This window comes from Dryobates pubescens, chromosome 2, assembly GCF_014839835.1.
Source record: "Dryobates pubescens isolate bDryPub1 chromosome 2, bDryPub1.pri, whole genome shotgun sequence".
NCBI classification, from domain to species: domain Eukaryota; kingdom Metazoa; phylum Chordata; class Aves; order Piciformes; family Picidae; genus Dryobates; species Dryobates pubescens.
In genome coordinates this window covers 43631230-43649690 of record NC_071613.1, presented here as the reverse complement: position 1 = coordinate 43649690, position 18461 = coordinate 43631230, and the positions used below count along the sequence as shown (strand labels likewise).

The following is an 18461-nucleotide window of genomic DNA, read 5'->3' as shown; positions in this document are numbered from 1 at the left end:
ATACTTTTGGAAGACTTAGGGCTAACTCCTGGCTGAGTTTGTAACTCCTGGCTGCAATTGTAAGGGGTGCAAAATACAACCACATGTGCAACTGGCATAACATAGTAAAGTTCTGTTGCTTTTAATACTATACCAATTTATATCCATTAAGAATCAAACCACAGACTCTTAGGCCACTCGAGTAACTCTTTTTCCTTAAAGCTTGCTGCTCATTTTTTTAAGTGACACAAAGAGCCATAGATGCCATTGCATGGTAAAGAGAAAGGACCAAAAAAATTCTGTTATATCAGGTGAATTTCTGATCAGTATGCTTTTCACTTCATTAAGGTTGCTCACCACATAAGAATGATGTGGGTTTTGTTAAAAATAAAATCGAAGGAGTTTTAATTTCAATGATAGATTCTTAAATACTAATAATCTAATCACATTTGAAAGGCATATGCAAGTCATAAATTAAGACTGATTTCATGCAGGAAAGAATTTAATGCTGGAAGTCTACTGGATTCCTATCCTTATGAAAACAAAGGAAAAAAAATAATCCAACCTGCCACAGACATTTTTCAAATGAAAATTCAAGAAGCAAAGACCAATTTGGAAGCTCAGGGAATGCATAAGCTCTCCTAGAAGACATTTCTCCTAAGATCAGCTGACACAAATAACAGAAATCCTTGATTTGGAATCCATCTGTACAAAAGGCTATTTTCAAACCTTTCCTACACAAAAGGAAAAAGCCCAACCCTTCCAATGGTAACGTTTTGCCACTTCATTATTTTCCTTCAGTCAGTAACCGTCTTCTGTGCAGACCAGCCACTAGAGGGTAGTGGTTCACAAGTACCAAACACACGTGAAATTGTCAATTTTCTGTAATGTTTTTCCTTAAAAAATAAAAAAAAATTTTAAATTAAAAATTTGGTTTTAACCCACACCTGCATACAGCACAGCCTCAATGCGGTCCTTGATGTGTTCAGTGCTGCTCGGTGATGCCAGCAGGAGGTGAGACGTTCCATTAGGAGATGGCACAACAAGAGGTCCCACTAGAAAGGCACCAGCAGCACCCAGGGAACTGAGCAACGATGCGATGGCTGTTGCTGTGGCACGTTCATCTGGAGAAAACCAGGTGGTGGAAAGGAATGGCGCCGCGTTCATCACAGTCGGCCCCGCCAAGCCGTTTAGCAGCTGCCCTCCGTGGATAAGCCTGGAACAGACAATAAAGCCTATAGTCATTTGGATTAAAATTGCTTGCCCTTTTCTTTTTTTTTAATTAGAAAAGCATGTAAGGTCAAGTGCTGAAGATGGAGTGAATGCACACAAAAAAATGAAAGTCCTGCGCTAAAAAAAGGACATTCTGCATGCTAAAAGAAGCCCAAATGGACTGATTAAAGAATTCCGACCTACTCCGGGCTTATTAGCTCAGATAAAATGGAGAAGCAAATGTTCTCTTCAAAGTAGGAAAGGGAGAGTGAATAAAAGGGATTTTCTTTGTGGAAAAAAGGTATTATCATAGGATATAAAATTAGAAAAGGTGTAGTAGCAGGAAAGCTTTAAATTACAAATGTCTTAAACCTGACCCTTTGCCTGCATAAATCCCAACAGAAGATTTAAATTAGTTATGACAGATCCAAAATTGAAACACTTCAGCAAAATACTCTGCATATTTTTTCACTGCATTATTTATTTTTATTTACACACTCTCTATGCTCTTACAGATGAGGAGGCTGGGCTGTTGAGGTTTCCAAGAGAATCATCTTCTCCAGCAATCTGGCCATTCTCAACATACTGTTGAAACAGCCAAGCAAACCCAGATTTTTCTCATTTTTCACACTCATTGGGATTTAACAGATAAGCCTGGTGACAGAACAGAGACACAACTTCCAAGCAGTGAAGTCTCTGAAAACTCTGGCTTAATATTAGTAGAATGAGCACATGCAGAAAAGGACTTTGTGAAGGCTCTTCTACCCGTGGAAGTCAGCCAGAAACCTTCCGCTTTGACTTTTCCAGAAAGTGATCAGCCGTGAAAGGCAAAAGCATTTTGGAATTTATAGAACAACTTCATGGCTAAAAACCAGCTAGTGAGTCAAACGAAATGCTGCAACCCTCCCAAGTAGATCTGTCCATGGTGCAGTAAAATGGTGGCAGCGATGTTTTTTAATGGGTAGTGTTTTTCTAAGCATAGCAAGCAGCCAGCGCTAGTGCTGCAAGACTTGAACTGTCAGACATCAAATGCCACAGTCTCAAAATGAGGAAACATAAGCTAGTATTTAGGCAGAGTTTCAAGCCATAAACGGCTGAATAATACACAGTGTAGCAGGAAACTTTTAAAGCACACAAAGGAACAAAATATGCAAAAGATATGTTGACAGACTCTTTATCAAATTAACAAGGTAGACTGCAATAAAACGGGATAAATGCTACTGATTCTCAGTGGAACAGAAATAAATTTTAAAACAACATTTATTAAAATATGCAGAAATAAAAAGAAAAAGCTGTTACATATCATCTGAAGGAAATGCTTTCCATGCTGGGCCAGAAGTAGCATCCACTCTCATCACATAATGAGGACAGATTTCATTACTATTTCTTCCTGATGCGCTTCAGATGGTGTGGTCAGGCCTTTTTAATGCTTGTTAAATTGGAGACTCCCAAAAAAACATAAAAATAAATAGGCCTAAATAAATAAAAACCACTATCTAAATACTGTCCTGGTATAGTTTTCTGGGAGACACATTACATGAATCCCTTTTGGTTACCCTCCAATCCAGCGTACTTTGGACAAACTAAGGTAGCCCTTTCCACTTTGGTTATTTTCCTGCTACTTACCTGACTACAATAAATTCTTGTCAAACTGAACTGTTTCAGGGTATTTTCAGAGCTGTGCTACATCCTAGAAACAGCTGCATTTCAGAAGCAAGTGAAGTAACTACTTCAACACGTAAAGCTTTTATTTTAGTACTTCCCCTTGCTCCAAAGTGAATTTAATGCTTAAATTGTGCTTGTGTTATTGTATGCTATGAAGACTGTCACCACAAAATAACCTTCAGAACTATAGGTGCCATATTAACACCTCTATTCATTTACACTACTATGATAATATTATTCTAATTCAAATACACCTACTCTGTAGAAATCCTAAGGGTAAAAAATTCTCACTAACATCAGAAAAGCAGAACTGCAGCTCTTCTGCAGCACCTATAGGCATGCAGGCACTTCACCTGGTAGAAGAAGAAAAGTTTATAAAACAAATGAACAGTTTATACATTGTGAGAATTATACATACTCTTTTCATGTATTCACACTTCAGATTTAGATGATAGCTATCAAATTCTACCGCCTGAATACAGCTCTAACTAACCTTTATACTCAGTGGAGAAACAGATGTTCACTTTACTTTGCAGATCCAGAGGGAGAAAGTAGTATCTTAATCCAGAATTTTGATTTTACATTACTTCTCTGTCATCTTTTGTCTCTGTATCTCTCTTCTGTTGGCATTCTCCTGGCTGCTCACTCTCCTCCCTTGCCTTCCCTGGCATGCTGTCTGTTCCCACAGTTTTGCCTTTCTATCTGCATTTTTAGTTTTTACCAAGCTTGATAGGGTAGAGCACCTTTTATCTTCATACTGCTTAATTTTAGGTCAATTTTTTTGGGTTAATAAACACTAATTTCAGACTACATTACCATTGATATAAAGACTACCTCAAATATGATGCATATGATACTAGCCTCAACCTCATTTTGTGTGTTTTTCACTACTGGCTTAATGAATTAAGCTACTTTTTCCTAAGAAAAGGATTATTTGTGCTGTTCTCCCCACACTCTTAACTCATTTCCCTAAAGACGCAGGGATGAGAGGTTCAAGATACAATTCAGTGCATTTACTAAGCTGCTACTGCCAGAGACAGAGATAGCAGCTGCTCCATCTGACAGAGAAACACAACAGTACTGGTGGCTTTTTGCTGTTTGTTACAACTTCTTATCATTGCCATGTTGGATTTGGGTCTCACAGCCCATAGGAGTCCGCTCTTCTACAGCAGCAGTGCAAAAAATTGCTCCAACACCAAGAGATACTTGTTTCTGTTACTCCTCGATTTCCTTCTTATTTATGCTGCTGAAAAGGTGCAGAGAGCAACTGCATTTTTTTCCCCTGTGACTATTTCAGTTTTATTCTGCACAAAATTTCTCTTCCTTGAGAAGAGAACTTGAGCTTAGGACCCTACCCAGGCAGAAAACCATTTTCAGTCTTATTACACTAACAGAGTGATTTTAATCTGTTATTTATCCAGCTCTGCTCTGTTGTCAGATGCATTATTTATTCGATCATCATCTAATTATTTTCATGTATTAAAAACTAGAAAGGTATTGAGTTCAAATAATAGAAAATAACACAAGAGTTTCAGAAGGCTTTTTCATCACAATCATGAAAGAGAAAATTGAAAGAAAATGACAACCAGAAATTCATCCCTGACTTACAAAATAATTGACGACTGTTTACCATAAAGAAGCAGCAGAGAAGTAAACATCTATCCAAAATACCTTGTAACTAACCATTTCGGAAGCCAGGTGAAGGACTTGTTTTGAAATTTCAAGGGTTTTGAACAGCTGAACTCTGCAGTATTTAATTTATGATGCTCTGCCAAACTTGTAACTTGCAGATGAACGCAAGCCCTTTGCAAAAATTGTAAATAAAATTTATTTGAGAACTGTCAGCATATACCAGTGTGGCGTGTCAGGTACCACAGCACTGGGGTAATGGAGAACATATACATTAAATGTCTGTCTATATATAAGAAAACCAAACACAGATGTGCATCTCTTTGCACAAAATAAATATCATACATGTTCCTAACACCTCTGAATTGCAAAAAAAGGTAGAGCAAGGGCTAGTTAAAATACAGTGAAGAAAAACCAGTGTTAAAATCAGAGAAAAAAAAACAACTTATTGTACTATACTGCCATCTCTTTTTCAAATTTTTGTCAAGTCACATTATAAATAACTTAAATTATATATTTTTCTTCACTTCCCTGAGAGAAGACTTTATGAGTTTTAAGAAGTAACCTGGTTATACCTGATTTATTCACTCCCTGCTGTCACTATTGCAACGTCCTAACACGCAACAATAAAAATAAGCATGGGAGGCTATAAATGCTGCAATTACAATATCACTGAGCAAACTGGGTATGAAAAAAAAGTGACATTATATAGGAAAAAGGCTTTGGTGATTGATGATAACACCATATAGTTAAGATGGGAAAGAGCTTCCATTTACAGTTGGCTTTATTTATCTTTTTCTCCCTGTAAGGGCTGAAACTTTTCATGCACGGTCACAGTTCTGTCGGGTATTGGATTTGTTAAGCTATTTAAAAGCTGCATGCTACATAAACAACTTTCCTGTCTAAAAACTCCAGACATTTAGTGTTTCTACCACAGTATGTCTCATGTCTGTACTTAAGAGAATTTTAAATTAAAGAAAATCTCATTAGTTTCCATACTCAGATGGGAAAACCAAAGCAGCATTAGAGGGAAAATTACTCAAAGCGTTACTTTCAATAAAATGGGTTTAAACTGCAATATTAAACTAAGTCTCCAAAGCTCAGGTCTAAGACATGTTAATGGAACTTGTCTTGGGAAGGCTAGGACTGGAGAATTATCAGCATTTTAACACTGATTACCAGAGTTAAAGCCTTTCCACCTCTTCTTTGGCAGGTAACAGAGGGCCTCTGGTCAATTGGGAGCCTCTGGTCAATTGGGAAATCACATTCTCCTATATCCTAGGAGAGAGCACAGCTCATCCTTCTGAACCTTGTGAAGACAAGGGTTTGGTGCAGATTTTTTTTCCTTAAACTTTTCATACTGGCTGCCATGACAATTGACCCCTTAGCCACTATTCAAACTTCTACACAAATGCAATGAAAAAAACGAGGTAATTCAGTTTTGTCACTGTTTAGCAAAGTAATAGGAGTAACAAATTTGCTGAGAAAGCTAGCCCACTACTGCATGAAGACAGCACTGTGGCATGCCTATTAGTCTGGAGAAGTTTAGTAGATTAATTACTGATCCTAACAATTAACACAAAAAGGGATTCTGGATACAGAAATTAATGTTTTACAGAAATGGATGGCTTATTTTTCTTTCATAGGCCTGACATTATCTCTCACTGAAAGAAGTGGATGGTTCAACTCCTGCTAATTTGGAAGACAAATATGTTGATACAGCAATTAGCTCATTGTGGGAACTACTGGAAGCAAATGAAAGAGCCCCTTCCACTGGAGGACTTCAGAGCACTTTTCAAGTGCTATTGAATTTAGCCTTAGCACTACATGGCAACAAAGCAAACAAATGCCTCCAATTCTAGCATCTGCACTGATGTATGATGCAAGTTGCTTGCCCAGGGAAAGGAATATGAAGAGACGTGGATTTATCCACATCATATATTAGGAGATTTATTATACCTTGGAGGTAACTGATACTAGTTTTGTAAAGAACTACCTCTGACTTCTCACAATCAAGTTACTAGAAAAGAACAGAGCTTTACCTTTACGCTCAAAAATGAATAAAATAAAAGAACCTTCTATTAAGTGGAACCTTTTCAGGTACTTTTTAAGGCAAAGACAGAATTAGGGATGTCAAAATCATCCTTTACAGAAATTAACTGCTACAGAGTACTGGGAGAACTCAATGCAAATGCTGTTCAGTTCATAACCCAAAGAGAATGCAGTAAGGCTCTATGTCTGGAAAAGGACTAGAAAGAAAAAGACCGCTGGGTAAAGCAATGAATTCATCTATTAAAAATAACATTCTGAAAGATGAATTTTGTGGAGCTGCACTTCCTTTCAATATTTTCATTAAATGATATATTTATACTACAAAAGCTTTATGCCTTCTGGATGTTCATGGTTTGAGGCCATTAGCATTTTTTAGCTTGTTTTTGATGCATGGGACCATTGATATGTGGAATAATGTGAAGCCGTTTTTCCCCATCAGCAAGAAAAATTATTAGAAGCAGAAAGCCTGAGTCACTTCATGGCACATTATCTCCAGTAATAAAAGGAAGGGGGTGAAAAAAAAAATGAGAGAAAAATCTTAAAATATGTACTTTGACTATTTCCATCAGGAACTGGGCTCATGTTTCACCCCCAGTACAAACCATGGTCCCTGCATAGTCAGTCACATCATTATGTGAGCAGATTTGGAAAGGACCAGAGCATCTTCCAGGCATCACAGCCTTATGCCTCTTCACCTGCTCTTACAGAAAATAGCAAATACATTTGCAATGGTCTAAAAAATGGTGATTTTCAGTTTGAAATTGAAGAGTACTGCAAAAACTGAGTTGCTCCAAAACTTTTGTTATTGAGAGCTTGCCAAGAGAGAGACAAGGATTTGCACGGAGAGGAAGCAGCAATCTGAAGCCAAGACCCTGACGCATCTGTTAGATGTCCTGACACAGGAAAGGGATGGGGTGGGCGTACAGTACAACCTCTGACAGTACAGTGACAAATTCACTCACAACTTCACATCATGGAAGCCATGTTATTGTGTGCAGCCATCACAGCTGTCACACAGCAGAGAAGAGGGTTTCTTCACTTACAGCTTTATACAAGTTTGAAGGATGAAGGAAAACAAAAATCAAAGCTGCTTTTTTTGCCTTTTTTATTTTAAATTAAAAATGGGGAGGTTTTGTTTCTCTCTTAATGCTAACACACTCCACAAAGCCCTTATTAAAAGAAGACACCGTTAAAGCAACACTAATAAAAGACACACTCATCAAATATGAACAGATTCAAAATGAACAGCATTGCAATAAACACAAAGTAGGCAATTACAGTATGGGCTAATGAGGCAAAACAGACTGAAACTCGTTACCAGCAAGGGGCACCAGGACTGGCTGCTATCAGGACAGCCATTGGAGAAAGCTGATGGAGATTACTTAGGACAAGATAGGGCCTAAGTAGGGTTTTTTAGTAAAACAGTAGGAGTGTACAGGAGATACAACTAATTAGGAAATGAGATAAACAAGACTTCATTAAATATTCCTGAACAATTTTTCTTAGGCTACTGAAAGAGCAAGAGGGTGTTTTGATTATAACACAGCAACTTCAATATAAATTCAATTAATGTGAATTATTTAAGGACAGAAATTAGCCAATAGATTACAAGTCAGAAGACTAAAGCAAAGAGCTTAATATGATTAAAAACATTAAAAGCTTTCTACATTTGAGGGTTATACCACCTGTCATTATATGAGAGGGAGATAAATATCCCACAAAATATACATTCTCTTCCCTTCCAGCACAGGCCTTGTAGAAATGCTGCCCATTAAACACTGCTGCAACATCAAGCCCTTTCTGAGATTTCAGTTTCCTTCAATCTATCTACTGGATTTACACAGGGTCTGTAAATTGCTAATTCAGCAGCCACCTTCATTGCTGGAGGAGGGAGATGACAGCCACAGTGCTATGGCCAAAATCCAGCATAGAAGCAAGAGGAAAGAGTATATATAATTAAAAACCATCAAGCCACCTCCTCTTTCTACTAAGGCTGTTTCAGGAGACACCAGTTTGGCTGCCACAGGACACACAGCTAGGGCAGTGGCAGGCAGGGGTGCTGCGTAGCCAGAGGGACACTTAATCACCCACCAAAGCCACTGCTACCATTGACAAATAGGCAAAACATGAAATAAAGTGGCAACAATCAGGAACAACTCATGAGACCTCTCATCTAAGGCAGCTTTAGAGCAAAAGTTAAAAATAAAAACTGTCTACAAGGTGAAGATCATGGAGGTAATAAAAATAATAAGCTAAACTGTTACATTACAGGGGCATAAAAATTAAGCACTCCTCACAAGAACCTACTTGTGGCTGATCCATCTTCTTCTTCCCCCCCGCTTACCTATTTTTCTGACACTATGGATTAACACAGCTCAGCCTTCCCTTAGCACTGCAGCCAAAGCAGAAACAAGCAAGTGCCAAGAAAGTGCTCCATCTTGACATCTTCCTTCTATGCTCACTGAGCTCCAGCATACAAACAGGTATATTTATTCATCTTTTTTACTCTCAGAATCATGCTTTACATTAAATCCTTTTTTCATTCCTCTTCCCCAGGGAGCATGCAACATGCATCATTCTCTACCATCCATCCTCTCCTAAAAGGCTCTTCTCATTCATTGGAATATTTTAATCCCTCTTCTCCACAGCTGCTCCAGTTAGGGATGTTTTTTTGAGCATAGAAGTGTGTTCACTATTGCCAGGGAATATGAAATTGCCAGGGATATGTCTGTCTGTTACTAGAATTATCTCTTCTGAGGTGCCCCTTCACATTTTTCAAGCATGAGAATGGTGGTACATGGTCATCTTAGGATGAGGGAAGATAAATAATGAGATGATCCCATGTCACTGAATCATAGGACTGTTTTGGCTCGAAAAGACCTTCAAGATTGAGTCCAACCTTCACAACTGTTAAGGCTTTCAGTGGTAAGAACTAATCTTCAAATACAACAAAAACTTAACATCAATATATATAAGAACAGGCAAAGAACTTCAAAATTCTAAGCAAAAAAACTCTTTACAGGATCTACCAATTACCACTGTGTGTCCCATAAACCACTTTGCAAATAATTGCTCCTGTTTTCACTGTTGATCTACATATTGTTATGCTGGCTTCTCAAGAAATGTTTTCATAGTATTTATTGCCAAGGAACATCCTCTCACTGCCATGACTCAAGGTAGTCAATAACTGCTGCTCTGTTGTGAAATTCAACGTGAAGGCCAAACACCACCAGCCCACAGCATACTAAGTTCTAATAAACTGCATAATTAATATATTCAATACAAATGAGAAATTATGTTACATCTTTTACTTCCATGTCTTTAATTATCTTGTCTTTCAACACATTTTAAGAAGTCTTACATCACCCAGCTGGTCTTAAAAGCCATAGATTTATGGCTATGGGCTGATTTAATCATTTATTTCCATCTTTCCTACATGTTTCAGCTTATACAGCATTTTGTCTACATTTATTATGTTACAACCATATAGGAGACCTAAAATGTATGTAAATCTATTCCTAAACACAGAATATTAGATAAATAACAAGGTGTTGGGGTTGAGGGGAACAATCCTGGGTTTTTTCTACTTAAAAAGTACATATAGCTTCCTAGTAACATTAATGTTCAGGATTAAATACTCCAACTTCAAAAGAGACCAAGGAAAATATTCACTCGGTGCCAAGCAGTAGTCAAAACCGAAAGGACTGGACAAAATGCATGCAAAAAGCACTAGCAATGTTCTTGTAACCTTCAGGGATGGGAAGAAGGTACCAGTTGAGGACAGTTTGATAACTTCTTTATGTTCTATATCATTTACATTAACTATGAACTTTAAAAAAAAAAAGGCATGGCAAATAAGGTTTTCATAAACCTCATTTCATAAAACTTTCACATTTAGAAAGGAATAATGGCTGGGGTTTATTTTTAAAAGTCCAAGTCACTGTCACATGCTGAAGTGTGTGGCAAATAAGACAAACACTTTTTTTATCTCCCTGTCTGAATGATACACACACAAACCTGACAGGTTAGTGGGCTGGGGAAGAAACCATGTAAGTATGAGCATGTGTGTACATGAGAGAGACTTTACTAAGTCCATTTACAGGCTGGTTCCTCCATCTCACATGCAAGTCCGTACTTCCACATTTCCACCATGCACTTCCATTTTGGCCTTCACTGAATTCATGCAGCTCTGGTGTGAATTCCCTGCACTGTTCTAGGTCACACTTCAGCAAAGAAAGAAAGTTCACCATAAGGGACAGCTACTTCCCTCATACAAATTGTGCATACATGGGGCATCAACTGAACTGAAAACAGAGGTAATGGTTTGTGTTTAAAACATGACTTGGAGAACTGGAGACAGCTTGCTGTTACATGTCAAAGCCAAGAAAATAATTACAGACTAGAAAGCAGCTTCAGACTGCACTTGGATATTACAAGTCTGTGTGAGATAAGGTGCACAAGGCAGTCAGGATTAAATGCCAGTCCTAGCAGCGATTTCTTCATGCCTGTGATTGCTCTGATAGGTGATGGGCTTTAGTAGCTCTCCTTAATGTTAAATTACAAGATCTTAGGGAGCAGAGACAGCTAAGAAGGAAAAAAATAAATAAAAATCTCTAAATCTGGCAAATCTCATGAATGCTCTTGTAAGTTCATGTATCTTAACTCTGATGCAATTGTCCTATGGAAATCCTTCAGTATATTACTGCAGATTACCAGGGACTGAGGGAACACATTACAGAACATGCAAAAGCATTTAAAGAAATTCCAGTTACACTGGCTTCTGAAATACTCCAATATTAGCTTGTGTGTGATCTTGTCCATCTGACTGGCTCTATAATGTTCCAGCTGTCATGTTAATGCATATACACATTCAGAGTAAGTGCATAATTTAGTACTCTGCCAGTTGTTGCTAATGCATTAAGCAGTAATGCTCATCTCAAAAACATCATTTTATTTGGTGTCATGCTTCAAGTAACTCATGAAAACTGGCCTGCAGTCTTAGTCCTCAAAACAGTGCAGGTTACCTGTTGTAACATCATTGTCTGTATCATTATTTACAGTATCTGAATGCTTTTGCCTCCCATGGTTAGTTCTAACTCTCTGTAGATTTTTAATCAAACTGTGTAAAATATCAAACTACTTCCTCAGGTAGACCTGCAGTTCTTCACAATTTCTGTCTCTTTTGTTCATTAGTTTTCTTTTGCAACAATAGGCAAATTTATGAGTTTCAGCTGGAGATTATATATATTTTCACAAAATGAATAAATGAAGTAAGTAATCTTTTCCATCAGGATTTTATACATCTCATCAGACCCTACACAGTCCACAACCTTTCTTTCTCCAGTTAAAGAAGATGTTCTTTGAGTGTTTCTCCCTATGTATGTATTTCATTGTTCTCCTACATCTTTTCCAGTTACACTGGAAAACCTTGTTTGAAGGGGATCACAACATTAGTTGCTTGTTTAAGCAATTAATCCCAAGGGCTGTGTAGCAGCCCTTAAGAACAAAGGGGTCCAGGATGGTTGGACCTACTTCAAACAGCAGCTCTTGAAGGCACAGGAACAGGCTGTGCCCATGCGCCAAAAGATGAGCCAGCAGGGAAGGCGACCGGCCTGGATGGGCAAGCAGCTCTTGAAGGGGTTCAGCAGTAAAAAAGAGGACATATTGCCTTTGGAAAGGGGGGGAGGTAACTAGTGATATGTTTAAGGATATTGTTAGATCATGTCAGAGAAGAATTTGTAAGGCAAAAGCCCAGTTAGAGCTTAAGCTGGCCACTTCTGTGAGGGATAATAAAAAGCATTTTTATAAATACATTAATGCTAAAAAGAGGGGCAAGAAGAACCTCCACTCTTTATTGGACCTAGGGGGGAACATTGTAACTAAAGATGAGGCAAAGGCTGAGGTACTAAATACTTTCTTTGCCTCCGTTTTCACAAGTAAGGCAGGAGGACTTCAGGATAACTGGCCTCCTGAACTGGCAGATGGGGTCAGGGAGCAGTATAATCCCCCTGAAATCCATGAGGAAGTAGTTAGGGATTTGCTGAGCCACTTGGATCCCCACAAGTCCATGGGACCAGATGGGATCCATCCTAGGGTGCTGAGAGAGCTGGGAGATGAGCTGGCCAAGCTGCTCTCCATCATTTACCACCAGTGCTGGCTCACTGGAGAGGTCCCAGATGACTGGAAACTGGCCAGTGTGGTGCCCATCCACAAAAGGGATGGAGAGAGGAACCTGCAAACTACAGGCCTGCCAGCCTGACCTCAGTGCCAGGCAAGATTATGGATCATCTTGGGGGCAATCACAGTGTACTTGCAGGATGGCTAACCAGCACCAGAACAAGAGGACACAGTCTCAAGCTGCACCAGGGGAAGTTTAGGCTTGAGGTGAGGAGAAAGTTCTTCACAGAAAGAGTTATTGGCCATTGGAATGTGCTGCCCAGGGAGGTGGTGGAGTCACCGTTTCTGGAAGTGTTCAAAAAAGGATTGGATGTGGCACTTGAAGCCATGGTTTAGTTAGTCATGAGGTGTTGGGTGATAGGTTGGACTTGATGATCTCTGATGTCTTTTCCACCCTTATTGATTCTATGAACATGTGGAAAGTCTCCTTCCCACTCCTTAAATGATACCTCACATCTAAATATGACTTATAGACTCATAGAATTGTTAGGGTTGGAAAGGACCTCAAGGATCATCTATTTCCAACCCCCCTGCCATGGGCAGGGACACCTCACACTAGATCAGGTTGCTCAGAGCCACATCCAGCCTGGTCTTAAAAACCTCCGGGGATGGGGCTTCCACCACCTCCCTGGGCAACCTGTTCCAGTGTCTCACCACTGTCATGGTGAAGAATTTCTTCCTAACATCCAATCTAAATCTACTCATTTCTATTTTTGTTCCATTTGGGAATTTCTTTTCAGGTTCTTAGTTGTTTTCCTTGCTTTGGTAAAGCCTAGAGCAGCACCAGTTTTTTGGCATAAATCACAAATTAAAAGCTACAAAATACACCATATTTCATACATTTAAGCCATCTGGTCCATTCAAGAGATACATATTTAATCTAAGATTGGTCAGAATGGATGAACTGGATGCTAAGCATCTCTCAGCAGCTTGAGAAGACGTAAAACAAGGGCACAGTGAGGACAGCTCTTCCTGGCTACCTTAACAGTATATTTTAACCTTTATAGGGTCACTGTGAAGAGTGACACAATATGGTTAGTTCAGCCTCCCCTGCTTATAAAGTCTTTGAACATCACATTGAAATGGACAGTGCTGGGCAACTCACACCAAGAGCATCTTGAGTGCCTCCTTATATGCTCATTAAGCACCCCCTACTACACTGCCCTTAAGTTTACTAGCCTATTCATTACATACTAGCTTCTCAGCCCTGACTAGGGCTGGTTTTACAATCAAGGTGTTTATTACATTCCTAGTCCTCTCCCTAAGCCTTCTCCTTTGTTTTACCCATGGCATCCAGTCATATGCCTTCTACTTCGCACCAAACATTTTCCTTCTCAACTTAAAGGTTCCCAAGAACTTGCTGCAACAATACAAAGGCTGTCTGAAAGCTGACTACAATTCAAGGCGGGGGTGGGGAACAACCCAAATTCAAAACCTTTTATAAACAATTTCTGTTCTTAGTGCAAACATAACTGGCAAAGAGCTAGTGCTACTACTGTTTTTAAAGAAGTAGCAGGAAAATGTAGTAATGCCTGTACTCCCTCCTCCTTAAGCATGAGAAGCAGAAGAAACCGATTAAATGATCCATACTCCCTGGCTATACAAAATGAGTACAACTCCAATGGGATAACTGAATTGTGGGGACTGTGTGATTTTTAGGAAGGAATCTGCTGCAATCACAAACTCTTAAATTCCATTTGTACAGAAGGCATTAATTTCAGCCACAGAGAAAGCACTACTTTGGAATACAGGCTGAAGGAGAGTACATGAAAAAAGGCTGTTTTGTGTAGATTCATGTCTTACTGCATCACCCCATACATACAGCATGAGAAACATTAACTAATTATTTAACATTTGCATACAAATTACATATTTGGGGGGGGTTGTGGCACAGTTCCCTGTGTGATCTTGGGCCAGTTTCTGAACCTCTCTAAATCTATGCTCCCTTGTTTGCAAAACAGATTAATATTAGTTATGCAGAACAGGGTGAGGCTCAATTAACTCAGGTTTGTGTGAAGAGCTTTCTGATTTTCAGATACCACACAGAAGAGGGACTGGAAAAATTCATTTAAGAAGCAAAGCAGCACGTAAGTCCACATCCACACAACAAGCATTTGGCATATCAAATTCAACCAAAATTTTTACTAACATCTCTTTGCAGTAGCAGCAAAAATTGCATTAGCAGAAAGTATAAAACAAGTTTATAAAAAAAACTAATTCACTCACTTCTTCCTGATTTCTAGGTCTGAAACAGGAACACATCTCAGGCCAGCTCCCAGCACCATGAGAGATGATGTTAGCAAAACAGTTACTCTCAGACCTAGGATGAAAAAAATAACAGTATTTTTTAAGTTGTCAGCAATGTTGCAAAAAATACTGCTTAAATATATATGTGTCTATATCCAGTCTCAGAGAAGTAACATCTCTCTTTCAAATCATAAACACTTCGGTGCTGATACAAATTACAGATACATTAGGAGATCCTGTGGGGTTTTTTTATGGGTACATTCTAGAACAACAAAGGCTTACTCTTGGCATTTTATTGTACAGGACTGTACCCAAAATCTTACAGTCTTGGAAGTGAAAAACAGTAATAGATGTATCAAAATGTACAACGTGCCCTTTAGAATTGGAAGCATCAGGGAATATGCTCCAGGGTGTGATTTGAAATCTAGGCAGATCCAAAGAAAAATGTGGACCTGTACATTTTTCCCAACTACTTAATGAGCACACAGAGCACGGTTACTGTTTTCTTGCGTAACGCAGATACCGTTTAGTCCTGAAGAAACAACCATTTATTCAGGGGGACAATGTGCAAGCCTTTTTTTGCAGTCCTTGCAATTAGGCCAGGTTTTTGCTGCGCTCAGCTCAAATTGTCAGAGGTTGTAAATATAGTACATTAGGAAAAAAAGCTACAATTGACTGATTTCCTGAATATGTTTTTCCCCATACTGCGATTCTTGTCTGAGAAACACTTAGATCAGAAACAATTTTATCTTAGTGCTGCAATCCCTTTTGCAAGCAGTTTACTTGCTGCTGCTAAGGTGTTTCCATCAGCAGCAAAGACAAAGAGAATGGTGATAGCTAAGGGGCCTAATGTCTAAAATATTGTAAAATACCAAAGTTGTAAACATGCACAATTAAAAACCACTGACACGGTCTATATCTGTTAAGTCATCAAACTTGAAAGAACTTTACAGCAATAAGCAGAAAATACAGGGCTTCCATGTTCTTAGCAGAAAATAATAAAAATGATTACAAACACACAGTACCTCTGATCACAGAAACATTAGGGGTTGGAAGGGATCTTGCAAGATCAACTAGTCCAAACTCCCTGCCAAAGCAAGGTCACCAAGAGCATGCCGCACAGGAACACGTACAGACAGGTTTTGAAGTCTCCAGAGGAGACTCCACAAACTCTCTGGGCAGTCTGTTCCAGTGCTGCATCATCCTCACTGTAAAGTTTCTCCTCCCGTTGAGGTGGAACCTCCTGTGTTCCAGCTTGTACCCATTGTTCCTTGTCCTATCAATGGGCACCAAAAAAGAGACCATCTCCTTCATCCTGACACCCACCTCTCAGATATTTACAGACTTCTCGTCTCAAGACTCTCTGTCTTTCCTTATAGGAGAGATGTTTGGGTGAAAGTAGTAACTACCCAAAACACAGAAGGAAAGAGAAAAGTCCCTTTGATAGTTCACCTAATAAACAATTTGTTTTCTAAAACTGTCAGAGAAGCACTTCCTCCACATTAATGACTCCTGTAATTTGTACAATTCAACCCACAGCTGTACTAAGTATTTTGTCTTCATGTGAATTTTATGGAGGGTTTAGAGCATGTATTTTACCAAATAATTTTAGAGGACAAGAACTCACTTTGCTCTCATTGCAACAGCTCTTAGCGAGCCTCATTGATGAGTATGCAACTCTTTGCATTGGACATTGCACAAGCCAACCACAGCTGCTCTCTGAACCCAACCCAGGACAACTCAAACAAACAAAAAGTTAATGTTACAGGTTTCCTGAAATGGAAGTATGACTTCCTTTGACATGGCTCAGTCATTAACAAAAGGAATGCCAACTGCAGTCCAAAAGACACCTCAGATCCCTAATGCCTTGGAGAGGTATCATCAGTCAAGAACATTTGTTTCCTTAAGGACTTCCAACGTCTGCCCAGACTTACTTGCCTGACTCTGTGTTCAACCATCACATGTTGCTGTTAAACTGGTTTTTCAAGTGTGGATGTTCAGAGAGCCCTAACGAAATGCCCAGATAATAAGGCTGCTCAAAATCCTGTTGTTCTTCATGTTTGCTGGGCCACAACATAAGCCTTCATGCCATGCTTAACCCCATATTACCATACTGCATATGTTGTGGGGGTAATTGTTTGTATCAGGATCACATATGTGATGCTTCTGCCTTTTCTCCTGGGAAATTAATCTCCGTTAGCACTGGTTTTGTGCATAATGAGAATGAGTACGCAATGAGAATTAGAATTTCATTGATGGAAAACTGGAACACAAATCTTCTAACTGAAAAATCAGAAGTTTTCCATTTGGAAATACTGCTGCAATGTTTCAGGAAAGCTTTAGTAATGTACATACCACCACCTTATTTTCCATATAAAACAGGCTCTTCTAAAATTGTATTTCACAACACACGGCACATTCTGTCTTTCAGGAGACACAAGGACAGAGACAGCCTGGAAGGTTCTGCTCATAAAGGGTACCACAGGAGGCAAAGGCCAGGTGCAGGCCCAGGGCACAGCAGTAAGTAAGTATTATACAGAAGTGTTAAGTTTAAGTCACCACAAGACATGAGAAGTGTTTCCAGATAAAAGACTTACTTGATTTTAAATGTATTTAAAACCCAACCAACCAAAAATGACAACAGCAGCAAACAAACAAAAGCTAAAAAAAAACAAAACAACACACCAAACCCCCACTGTAACCAAACCCAAAATAGAAAGCAAAAACCAAGGAAAAGTTTCAAATTAAATCTGCAGCAAAGTTCCCTAAGAAAAACAATAAACAATTCAGTGAAAACTAAGCTGGATGTCAAAGTTTTCCCCCAGACCTAATTTTAAGCTTATCTTTAATATCAACTTGACATGATGGGTTATTAAAGAAAAAGAGAAAAAGAAAATATCAGTTACAGCCTCACAGTCAAGTATGTTTAATCTCTTCAAACATTCTTTGAAGTCCTCATCTTGAATATTATACACTGTAATGTAGCACTTTTAAATGTTTTGATCACACCGATTATGCTTTGGCCTTTTTCTTTTCCCCATCTGAACATGTAAACACACCCCTAAAAATTCCTTCAGTTAAAGCTGCATGTTGAAGACGATGACACCACAGTGAACAAGTAAAAGACTGTCAAGCAGTGTGTTAGGAATTTTCTTTGCTAATTACACGACGTATTTCCACCTTCTAAGCACCCTCCCCTTTTATTTTGCTTTAAACTCACTGAATCCATATCCCTTTTCATCTTTCATAGTATCAGTCAGGGTTGGAAGGGACCACAAGGATCATCTAGTTCCTATCTGTTAGAAATAGGTCTTTAATAGTGTTTTCATAATTATTTCAGTGGGTTTGCTTTGAACATTGCAGTGGCCCTTAATCTGAATTGGACATCTTGTACTCCTACTCTAAAAGGGGCACCCCAGAGTGTTTCAGGTAGCAGCATGCATCAGAGCAATAATAAACCAAAGTAACCAACTAAGGCTGAAAAAATACATAGCATGTGA

General features: G+C 38.9%; 1 protein-coding gene across 2 annotated transcripts in view; it reads right to left on the bottom strand.

Moving 5' to 3' along the window:
* Positions 1 to 18461, bottom strand: part of SLC49A4 (solute carrier family 49 member 4) — a 69909-nt gene that overhangs the window by 34267 nt on the left and 17181 nt on the right. For both annotated transcript variants that reach the window (XR_008463019.1, XM_054176316.1), the window contains exons 2-3: positions 14941 to 15034; positions 927 to 1195 (exon numbers count right to left, since the gene is read on the bottom strand). Coding sequence is in view for 1 of the 2 variants with exons in the window: in XM_054176316.1 (XP_054032291.1) it covers positions 927 to 1195; positions 14941 to 15034 (363 nt within the window). In the remaining variant the exon portion in view is untranslated. The remainder of the gene's footprint in view (positions 1 to 926; positions 1196 to 14940; positions 15035 to 18461) is intronic.